The sequence below is a fragment of the Pollachius pollachius genome (genome assembly GCF_949987615.1).
Source record: "Pollachius pollachius genome assembly, chromosome: 1".
Lineage (NCBI taxonomy): Eukaryota > Metazoa > Chordata > Actinopteri > Gadiformes > Gadidae > Pollachius > Pollachius pollachius.
In genome coordinates, this window is record NC_136934.1 from 406,201 (window position 1) to 416,919 (window position 10,719).

The window sequence follows — 10,719 nt, forward strand, 5'->3', positions numbered from 1 at the left end:
TGCAACAGTGATTACTATTCGGCCATCTATCAAAATGTTTGAACATCATTCTGTTCCATCTCCCACCTGTTGGGGTGTTTCGAGGAGAGTTCAGCCAGTAAGAAGCCCCCCCAGTTCCCACAGACATTATTTGTACCTTTCCTTGCTGCAAGTAATGCAAGACCATATGGGTTTTCTGGAACATGTTCCATGTTCAATAGTAAACTTTTGTGCCAAAAAGAGAACAAATATTCAGTGTTACTATGTGTAGCGGATCATTATAAATGTGCAGATGAGCTGATTTAACTTGGAGAAAGAACCCTGCAGTATCAGGAAATATCATATCTTTAGTTTGTTTAGGGCATTGAGTAAATTAACGTAACCACTACTGGGTCAAAGGCCTAACTAGTGGAGCGCAGAGCTACAGTAGTGGTAGACAACATAGACCAGGCCTATGTGTGGAGAGCAGAGCTACAATAGAGGTAGACTAGGTAGTCCAGGCCTGACTAGTGGAGAGCAGAGCTATAGTAGAGGTAGTCCAGGCCTCACTAGTGGAGAGCAGAGCTACAGTAGAGGTAGACACACACAACAGGTGTAACCAGTAGCCCACCGGTAAACAACTGGCCATAGCTCCACGTCTGCCCTCCTCCGTCTCAGACGTGGAGGAACACTTCATTGTATACGATAATAAATAACATTGAGAATTAAATGTGGATGTGACCGGAGATACTGAAGGCATTTCCCATAATACAAGAACAAATATATACATTTATAATACAGATAAAGTACCAGCCACCATGGTGTAATCAAACACCGTCACCTGTCCTGCTCCACCTGTCCCCGCTCGAGTCACCTGACGCCACCGACCCGGAAATCAGCTACCAAAGCTGCGTATTGATGCGCAACCTGAGCCTCCCTCATACAGACACACTGCTTCATTCAGCTGACATCTGATCCTATCATCCTAACCATGAAGATATGAGCCCAGCAGGAGAGAGCATCCTGCTGGATAACGACATCCTAGTGACGTACGGCCTCCCGGACCGACTCACCTCCGGGGAGAGCTCCTCTCCGCGGCCGGGCTCCGGCTCCCGGTTGTCGGTCTGTTCCGCCATGGTCCTCCTTAATACCGATGACACACACACACAGAAGGTGGAGGAGACTCAAGAGGATGTGTTCCCCACTGCTGTCATGTGACAGCGCAGAGAGGAGGAGGAGGAGGAGGAGAGCATCAGAGGGGGTGGGACCGGCGGAATCAGAGATCAGTTCCGGGTTGAACACCCTCCCCTTCCTGTGTTGTGAGGCCTCAGCCGCCAGTCCGGGTAGGGTCTATATATATATATATAAATATATATATATATATATATAAAGAATCCGGAGAGCTGAACGACAGGAACCGTAGTGACGTTACACAGCGGACAGCAGGAAGAACCGGGACACGTTGACGGTGAAACACACAGCCAGCCAGACAGACACGGTGAGACAGACACGGCGAGACAGACACGACGAGACAGACACAATGAGACAGACACGACGAGACAGACACGACGAGACAGACACGATGAGACAGACGCACTGAGACAGGGTCGGTGAGACGGACAAGGTGAGACAGGCTTCTTGACGACTTCCTGCGGTATAATGTTGTCCTTTACACAGTATACTATAGTACTCCAGTGGTACTGGTAGTGTACTCTATCCAATACTCCACCAGTCTTTTCTTTTCTACTTCTATTATAAAGTCAACATCGAGCTGCTGTTCTGCTGCTGTTCTCTAATGGCTTCAGGAAACGAAACTAAGAACGCCTTTTTATTTCACGCCCTGGGCTGTGGCGGTCCTGACGTCATGTGGTTGTTATTGTCTGGTCTTCAGCGTGCTGTCATCACTTCTCAGGCCAGTGGACATCATTGTAGACGGCGGTCTGGTTCCAGGGGCGGAGCGCGGGGGTGGCCATGACGGATGTGGAGCAGCTTGCAGCGGCCATGTTGGACGGCGGCTGGGCGGAGGAGGCGGACCTGCTGAACCTGCAGAGGGTGGAGGAGGAGAGATGGGCGGAGCAGCAGCAGCTGCTGCAGGCAGAGCACAAGAGGACTGTTGGACAACACCAGGTACACACACACACACACACACACACACACACACACACACACACACACACACACACACACACTTAACGTGTGTGTGTGTGTGTAGGTCCTCCTTGAGAAGCTGGACTCTCTGAGGGTGAAGCTGCAGCTCAACGACTCCAAGGCGTCCAGGAAGAGCTTCCTGCTCAGGAAACAGGAAATTACATCACAGAAGAACCGTGCACAGGAAGAGAACAACAGGTGAGAAAAGACACCTAGCACTATACTGGTTCTATACTGGTTCCTATATGGTGCACTATACTGGTTCTATACTGGTTCCTATATGGTGCACTATACTGGTTCTATACTGGTTCCTATATGGTGCACTATACTGGTTCTATACTGGTTCCTATATGGTGCACTATACTGGTTCTATACTGGTTCCTATATGGTGCACTATACTGGTTCTATACTGGTTCCTATATGGTGCACTATACTGGTTCTATACTGGTTCCTATATGGTGCACTATACTGGTTCTATACTGGTTCCTATGGTGACTCCGTCTCCTCGCTGCAGGCTGCAGAAGGAGGTGGAGGAGGTGGAGGCGCGTCTGAGCTCCCTGCAGGTGGAGCAGGAGCAGGAGCAGCGGCAGTGGGAGGCGGAGCTGACCCTGCTGACGGAGGAGATGGAGCGGGTGCAGGCGGCGTCCCGGGAGGTGGAGCAGCGGGCGCTGGAGGAGGGGGTGGTGTTGGTGGAGAGGCAGAGAGAGGCCGCCATGGTCTCCATGGAGTTCTGGCTCAGGGAGGTGGGTAGACCCTAGACCAGGACCCCCCAGACCAGGACCCCCCAGACCAGGACCCCCCAGACCAGGACCCCCTAAACCAGGACCCCCCAGACCAGGACCCCCCAGACCAGGACCCCCTAAACCAGGACCCCCTAAACCAGGACCCCCCAGACCAGGACCCCCCAGACCAGGACCCCCTAAACCAGGACCCCCCAGACCAGGACCCCCTAAACCAGGACCCCCTAAACCAGGACCCCCCAGACCAGGACCCCCCAGACCAGGACCCCCTAAACCAGGACCCCCCAGACCAGGACCCCCCAGACCAGGACCCCCTAAACCAGGACCCCCCAGACCAGGACCCCCCAGACCAGGACCCCCCAGACCAGGACCCCCCAGACCAGGACCCCCCAGACCAGGACCCCCTAAACCAGGACCCCCCAGACCAGGACCCCCCAGACCAGGACCCCCTAAACCAGGACCCCCCAGACCAGGACCCCCCAGACCAGGACCCCCTAAACCAGGACCCCCCAGACCAGGACCCCCCAGACCAGGACCCCCCAGACCAGGACCCCCCAGACCAGGACCCCCCAGACCAGGACCCCCCAGACCAGGACCCCCTAAACCAGGACCCCCCAGACCAGGACCCCCTAGACCAGGACCCCCTAGACCAGGACCCCCCAGACCACGACCCCCTAGACCAGGACCCCCTAGATCCTCTAGACCAGGACCCTCTAGATCCTCTAGACCAGGACCTCCTAGACCAGGAACCCCTAGACCAGGACCCTCTAGATCCTCTAGACCAGGAACCCCTAGACCAGGACCCTCTAGACCCTCTAGACCAGGACCTCCTAGCCCGGCGGGTACAGTACTGATGCTGCTCCTGATACGAGTGGAGGTCTGCTCCTCCAGCTCAGAGCCTGCTCTCCCTCTGGTCCTCCTCCAGGTGGGCCAGTACCTGCAGGCCCTTCAGTTGGACCCCAGTCCGTCGCGCCTCCAGGAGCGGCTGTACTGGGAGCGGCAGGAGGCGTCTGTCCGGAAGAGGCGGGACCAGCTGCCGGTCCACTTCCAGGGGCTGCTCCAGCAGCTGGGGGAGGGGCGGCCCGTGGAGGCCCCCCCTGGGGCAGTGGCCCTGCCGGCGTTGGACCTCCCGCCCCTGCCCAAGGTCCCCACGGTGAGGGGGGTCTTGGGCCGCTTCATCACATCAATAGAAAATATGGAAATTTCAATGTAGTGTTTTATAAAGGAGGGTAAAAACCGAGCGCTGCTGTTCTTCTGGCACACTGCCTGCTGAGAGATCGACCTCCGGTTACGCTTTACTACAAGCTACACAACAGGAGCTAGCAACATAAAAGTAGATGTCGCTAGCAGCTAGCTACTCGACATCAGCTGTCGCTGGCAGCTCGCTACATCTCAGTTGTTAGCTCCACAGCAGTAGTAGCATAGCTACTAACCTAGCCCATGTCTGTTGCTGTTCCTCTTTAAGACTCCTCCCCTCTTTTCTGATAGGCGGAGCTGATCATCAGTCAGATCCTGCTGTCTCTGGAGCAGGCCACCTTCCTCCCATCTCCTGCTCACCCCCTGGCCCCGCCCAGAAGCCCGCCCCCTCCTCGCATCACCCCGCCCACCGGCCACCAAACCCCGCCCCCTTCTCGCATCACCCCGCCCACCGGCCACCAAACCCCGCCCCCTTCTCGCATCACCCCGCCCATTGGCCACCAAACCCCGCCCCCTTCTCGCATCACCCCGCCCACCGGCCAACAAACCCCGCCCCCTTCTCGCATCACCCCGCCCACCGGCCACCAAACCCCGCCCCCCCCCTCCGGTAAACTGGACCTACTGCTGGACCACCTGGCCGCCAAGTTCCCACAATGCAGCAAGGCCCACCTGATGGCCGCTCTGCAGAACATCAAGAGCGAGCGGGGGACCATGGCCGGCCTGTCGCGGGACGAGCTGACGGAGCAGGTGGGCCTCAAGCTGGCCCCCGCCCCCAGGCCCGCCGCCCGCAGCTTCTGCCTGATGTGCCAGAACCCCGTGGAGCCCGCGGCCCGCCAGCCTCTGCCCTGCGCCCACTGCGTCCACCGCCACTGCATCAGCGTCTGGCTGCACTCCAACGGCAACAACTGCCCCTTCTGCCCCGCCCCCTGAGGTCTGCCCCGCCCACTGAGGGCTGCCCCTTCTGACCCGCCCCCTGAGGTCTGCCCCGCCCACTGAGGGCTGCCCCGCCCCCTGAGGTCTGCCCCACCCACTGAGGTCTGCCCCGCCCACTAAGGTCTGCCCCGCCCCCTGAGGTCTGCCCCAGCCCCTGAGGGCTGCCCCGCCCCCTGAGGTCTGCCCCACCCCCTGAGGGCTGCCCCGCCCCTGAGGTCTGCCCCTTCTGCCCCGCCCCCTGAGGTCTGCCCCGCCCCCTGAGGTCTGCCCCGCCCACTGAGGGCTGCCCCTTCTGACCCGCCCCCTGAGGTCTGCCCCGCCCACTGAGGGCTGCCCCGCCCCCTGAGGTCTGCCCCACCCACTGAGGTCTGCCCCGCCCACTAAGGTCTGCCCCGCCCCCTGAGGTCTGCCCCAGCCCCTGAGGGCTGCCCCGCCCCCTGAGGTCTGCCCCACCCCCTGAGGGCTGCCCCGCCCCTGAGGTCTGCCCCTTCTGCCCCGCCCCCTGAGGTCTGCCCCTCCCACTGAGGGCTGCCCCTTCTGCCCCTCCCCGTCTGGTTAGTTAGGGTTCGGGGGGGTAGGTTGTGTTGGTTGGGGTTAGGGATAGGGTTAAGGTTGGGTTCCAAAGCAGTTGTCTTATCTTTCCTTAGTGAATAAAGAAGGCGGCTGGTTGGACGTTTCCCGCAGAGCCTTCAACAACACAATCTGTCCTCATGAACACTCGGAGCTCCGGGATCAGGGACGACGTTCAGCTGAACCAAGGACACTCAATGATGTGGGATCAAGCTATTTAATGTCAATAAAGTATTGAATAAGAAGTGATATATAACCGGTTTTTAACTCCCAAAGCGTGTTCTCTGACCTCTGGAGTGGAGCCCTTCTCAGGGTCCTCTTCTCCCTGGCTTTAGTTTAAGGCCTGAACCAAACAAAAGCAATGACAATAGTTCGGAAGAGTTCTTCACCATTCGGTGACTAGCATTTGACCTTTTGGTATGTCGGCTTCAGGGAATACCTTGAATAAGGGGTTTATTATAAAGATGTTAAGTCTACTTTATTCTAAATCATCCCATCAGGTGTTTTCCAGACAACTTCAACCATTGCTGCCTGGTTAGCGTTGCTCTCCCCAGAGGCTAACAAGCTGTGGCTAACCGCAATAGCACCAGAGGCTAACGAGCTGTGGCTAACACTGCTAGCTCCAGAGGGTAAAAAGCTGTGGCTAACCGTGCTAGCTCCAGAAGCTAACAAAATGTGGCTAATAGTACTAGCTCCAGAGGCTAACAAGCTGTGGCTAACAGTGCTAGCTCCAGAGGCTAACGAGGTGTGGCTAACCATGCTAGCTCAAGAGGGTAACAAGCTGTGGCTAACCGTGCTAGCTCCAGAGGGTAACGAGCCGTGGGTAACCGTGCTAGCTCCAGAGGGTAACAAGCTGTGGCTAACCGTGCTAGCTCCAGAGGGTAATATTAAAGATGTGTGAGTGGGTTTAAAAGTACTTTTTGGTTGGACTCCTGTCTCCCAGGGTGGGGGTCTCCTGTGGTTGCCGTGACAGCGGTAATACGGGTGTGATTCACAGGCCTCCGGACAAACAAGCATCATTACTAGAGTGGGATGGGGGGCTGTTGACCAATGGATCCTAAACTAGTGTCCTGGGACCTTAAGCGGCCCTGGGGGCCGGTCCCTGGCCCCGGGCTCAAAGAGCGATGGTTTAATCTCACTATTAGTTTGTTCTGCTGAGGGGTGGGGGGGAGAGGGAGGGAGGAGAGAGGGAGAGCTCTCCCTTCGTCCTCATCATCAGACTCTGGTTGGCTGGCGATGGGAGGTCAGCGGTCATCCCTCAAATATTATGGGATAGCAGAATCACGCGCTTGTGGGTCTGATTCCTCAGCTATATGTAGAGCACCAGCTGTGAAAAGGTGGGCTAAATGAACAGGACCAGTTGAGCCAGGTGTACAGGACCAGGTGTATTGGACCAGGTGTACAGGACCAGTTGAGCCAGGTGTTCAGGACCAGGTGTACAGGACCAGGTGTATTGGACCAGGTGTACAGGACCAGGTGTATGGGACCAGGTGTACAGGACCAGGTTTACTGGACCAGGTGTACAGGACCAGTTGAGCCAGGTGTACAGGACCAGGTGTACAGGACCAGGTGTACTGGACCAGGTGTATTGGACCAGGTGTACAGGACCAGGTGTATAGGATATTTGATGTCAAAGGTATTTTACAAACAAATGTACTTCTAGACTTGATCTAGAAGAAGCTTGATCTAGAAGAAGCTAACTATTTCTAAACTTAAGATAAGTAAAAGATGTCTGCTGGGACTCGGTTAGGGTCTTCAACATGTCTTACTTTCTCTAAATTGGAGACTGAGGGATTTATACATATTATAAATACCGCTTCGCTCCCCTGTGCAGTGCCGCCCTCTTGTGGCCAAACACACTGACGACAGAGTGCTGGAACAAAAGGTACATTGACTTATACATTCTGGAGATAGCCCTGGTAAATAAACTACACTAGAATACTTAAGCTGCGCCCTGCTCTGAACAGGTTCCATGGAAGTCTGGTAACTCCTACGCCCCCACGGCAACCTTCGTCTGGACACAATGCTGCTAAATCAAGGCAGCCGCTGAATCGAGGCCGGTGCTAAATAAAGGGAGACGCTAAATCAAGGCAGCTGCTAAATCAGGCAGCTGCTAAATGAAGGCCGCGCGGCTCTCATCAGGATCCCGTCAGTGACAGTAGATGACAGCCGTCAGGGAGCCGTTGGTCTTCAGTTTGCTCTTCCCGTACTGCGCTGGGTTTAAAGACGAACAAACAGCTGCTCCCCCTTATGCAAATGTTGACTTTTTTGGCGTGTAAATAAAACCTTGGGGTAACAATCGGTGTTCTGACGGACCGCGTCTGGGGAAGTCGTGCATTATCTCAGAGCGGCTTTAATTAGCTGCTTTCCCTTAAAGGTTGTATTTATTAGGTATCCATTCCTTATTTATTAGTATCCATCATCGCTGTCGTTACATCAATTAATGCCGTTGACGGCTGAGGAATCGTCATGAGGTTGGGGGGGTGGGGGAGCCCCCCCCCCGGCATTACCGGCCTGTCATGGCGGCGCGCGCTCCCAGCCCAGCGCTGTCAATTAAATGTGATTGACTGAGTAAAGAAGCACAACAATAAGCCAACAACAGACACTAAAATCTATACCCCTCCGCCCCCGCCCCCCGCCTGTCAGACCTCTCCTGTCCGCTGCGCCGGGAGGGGGGCGGGGCGGGGGGGGGGCCTGGCGGGCTGCGTTCTAAACGGCTGCCCTCCGCGCAGCATGTTCCAATTAGGAGGCGCGCGGCTTCCTGGAGGAGGACGGGAGGCGCCGAGTATCGACTCAAACTGTTGTCCAATAAATGAGGTCTAATTTATCAGTTTAACTTCCTCCTTTCACCCCCCAGAAGAAGAGCAGGAGAAGGAGGAGACTGATGGAGGAGAAGAGAGAGAGGAGGAGGAGAAAAACAAAAGCTTTTGTTTTTTGTTACATGAACTGCCCTAGTGGAGGGGAAAATGTCTCTGAGCTGACTGTCACACACACACTGTATGAATACACACACACACACTGTATGAATACACATGCACACACTGCATAAACACAAACATACACTGTATGAATACACACACACACTGCATAAACACATACACACACACTGTATAAACACACACACTGTATTAAAACACGTGCACACACTGCATAAACACACACTGTATAAACACACACACACACTGTATTAATACACGTGCACACACTGCATAAACACACACACACACTGTATAAACACACATGCACACACTCGCTGTATAAACACACACACACACACACCTCATAGTCACACACTTTTAATGCATAAACACACACACTGCATACACACAAAAACACACAGAGACACTAGAGTTTGTGCACATTCCTGGGATAGTTGTGTTGCTAATTGCAGCCGGGCGGCCGTGTTGTGGTGCGTTTCCCTCCAGTGATGGAGGGACTCCATTAGCCTGGGGGCTGCGTGAGAACATCAGCAGCGCTCGCCGCCCAGACATCATCAATCCTTTCTCTTTTAAGTGACCGTTCCTTGATAGCCAAGAGCTCCCAAATCTACACACGCGCTGCGTATCGGCCAGAGTACCAGTCCGTCTGGGTCCGTCTGTCCGTCCCACTGCACCCCCCGTCCGACACCGAGCCCTGAACCCCTTCCTGAAGCACCCATCTCAGCCAGGAGACGGCATTAAGCATGAGGCTCAATCAAAATACTTTTCTTACATTTCCTTTTTCGGAGGCGTCATCAACTGCCGGACCATTTTAGGTTTTAAGCAATTTGATAAATATTTGTAATCAATGAATGGAGGCAGGATATTGAGATTCAGATGTATTGTCATACCAACATGTAAACAAAGTAGAAGAAATGGAATACATTATCACTTTGGCATCTGTTAAATTACTTCATAAAAAAAATCGTATTTTATATGCAGTGTTCTCGCTCAATACTGAACCGATTCCATAAGTAATTTTAATAAATATTAAAAAGTCCCTTCGACCCCAAAAGACCGGAACATAAAAATCCTGTGGTTTCCTTCTTACATTCAATTACAAAATAAACAACATACAAGAATTGTGACAAAGCAGCCATGACTCATCTGGCGTGCCAGACAAAGCTCTGACTGTGACGATGTCGGTTATAGAGCGTAACAGTGAAGCCTCCTTTTTCAGCAGCTCTGGTTCCCAAAGTCAATTTCCCATTCATTCTCACCGTCAACTTTTTGTCAAATCGTTGTATAAAGAGTTTTAAGCCTGGAACCAAGCCAATCGTTCGTCAGGCTAGTCGTGACCAGAAAATGTTTGATTCGGGGCAAAAAAGAATTTGGAAAACGGAAGAAAGAGTAAAGATACAAAACTGTGTACATTATTTTGGTGAACAAGTGAAGGAACTCCTCATCCAATATACCATTGCGGACCTTTACGCAATGGGTCCAACCCAATAGTTTAACTTGTTTCTTTCATATTATAACCTTTGTCATTATTATATTGTTTATATTGCTAATATAAGTTGTGTCATATATTCTGTGTGTGTGTGTGTTAGTGTTTCATAGTGTATAGCGTTGTCATCAACATGGTACGTCCCTTCGCTGACTGCAGTCACAGCGTAATAACGTTACTCGTTTTTAATACATGTCAATTCAGTCTTGGATTCCAGTTCCGTATTCATTCAACATTATGTATTCCTTTGCTTTTATACTACCAAAACTACTAAAAAGCACTGCTAGTGCCAAATCATATATTTGTACTTTGATTTTTATCATCTATTCTATATCAACAGTCTTCTACATGTACAGCTCATTTCCTCTACAGCTCTAACAACAACTCTTTCCATTAATATAAATCATGGTTGCTGTGGTAAGCGATCGGGTTCAGTAGCAGCAGGGCCCGTCTATGGACTCCTGTACCTTCCTATTATGGGGCATTTCCACCAGAGGGTGCGGTTCGGTTTGGTTCGCCTCAGTCCGGTAGTGAGAGGGCGGTATAGCCCAGCTCAGTTCCGAGGTCGCGTTTCCACCGCCGAAATAGCAGCATCATAGCAGCACAACACAGTGTAGCCTGCTCAATAAAAACAAAGGAAAAGAGGAACACGTCACATTAAACCAAGGGCTACCATTGAAGTCGTCCAGCAACAGTTTCTGAACGTCTCTACCTTCTCGTTCACCCAAGCTAAAGTTTTGCACGACAT

The 10,719-nt window shown here is 53.1% G+C and overlaps 2 protein-coding genes across 9 annotated transcripts in view; one reads left to right on the forward strand and one right to left on the reverse strand.

The window, feature by feature from the left end:
* Window positions 1-1,850, reverse strand: part of snx2 (sorting nexin 2) — a 19,312-nt gene extending 17,462 nt beyond the window's left edge. The window contains exons 1-2 of one of the 4 annotated variants that reach the window (XM_079744744.1): window positions 1,556-1,850; window positions 1,032-1,101 (exon numbers count right to left, since the gene is read on the reverse strand). In XM_079744744.1, the coding sequence (XP_079600870.1) occupies window positions 1,032-1,094 (63 nt within the window). In that variant the 5' untranslated portion in view covers window positions 1,095-1,101; window positions 1,556-1,850. Of the gene's footprint in view, window positions 1-768; window positions 830-1,031; window positions 1,218-1,555 lie in introns of those variants that run through there. The other 3 variants (XM_079744745.1, XM_079744747.1, XM_079744746.1) reach the window with 3 other exon arrangements.
* Window positions 1,274-5,768, forward strand: rnf214 (ring finger protein 214). 5 transcript variants are annotated; one of them, XR_013812159.1, is made up of 7 exons: window positions 1,276-1,456; window positions 1,871-2,085; window positions 2,171-2,304; window positions 2,621-2,849; window positions 3,772-3,999; window positions 4,335-5,285; window positions 5,503-5,768. XR_013812159.1 is itself a non-coding variant. In XM_079744783.1 (6 exons), the coding sequence occupies exons 2-6, from the start codon at window positions 1,930-1,932 to the stop codon at window positions 4,971-4,973; spliced, it is 1,386 nt and encodes a 461-aa protein (XP_079600909.1). In that variant the 5' UTR covers window positions 1,274-1,456; window positions 1,909-1,929; the 3' UTR covers window positions 4,974-5,768. The 5 variants fall into 5 exon arrangements, 3 of the variants coding, with proteins under 3 accessions (XP_079600909.1, XP_079600908.1, XP_079600907.1); XR_013812160.1 differs by having other exon boundaries at window positions 4,335-5,191; window positions 5,239-5,768; XM_079744783.1 differs by having other exon boundaries at window positions 1,274-1,456; window positions 1,909-2,085; window positions 4,335-5,768.
* Window positions 5,769-10,719: the final 4,951 nt, after the last annotated feature.

Coding starts and splice junctions, on each gene's coding strand:
- rnf214 (XM_079744783.1), top strand. CDS start 1,930: ATGACGGATGTGGAGCAGCTTGCAGCGGCCATGTTGGACGGCGGCTGG. Junction 2,850..3,771: donor TGGAGTTCTGGCTCAGGGAG/GTGGGTAGACCC, acceptor GTCCTCCTCCAG/GTGGGCCAGTACCTGCAGGC. Junction 4,000..4,334: donor CCCTGCCCAAGGTCCCCACG/GTGAGGGGGGTC, acceptor CTTTTCTGATAG/GCGGAGCTGATCATCAGTCA.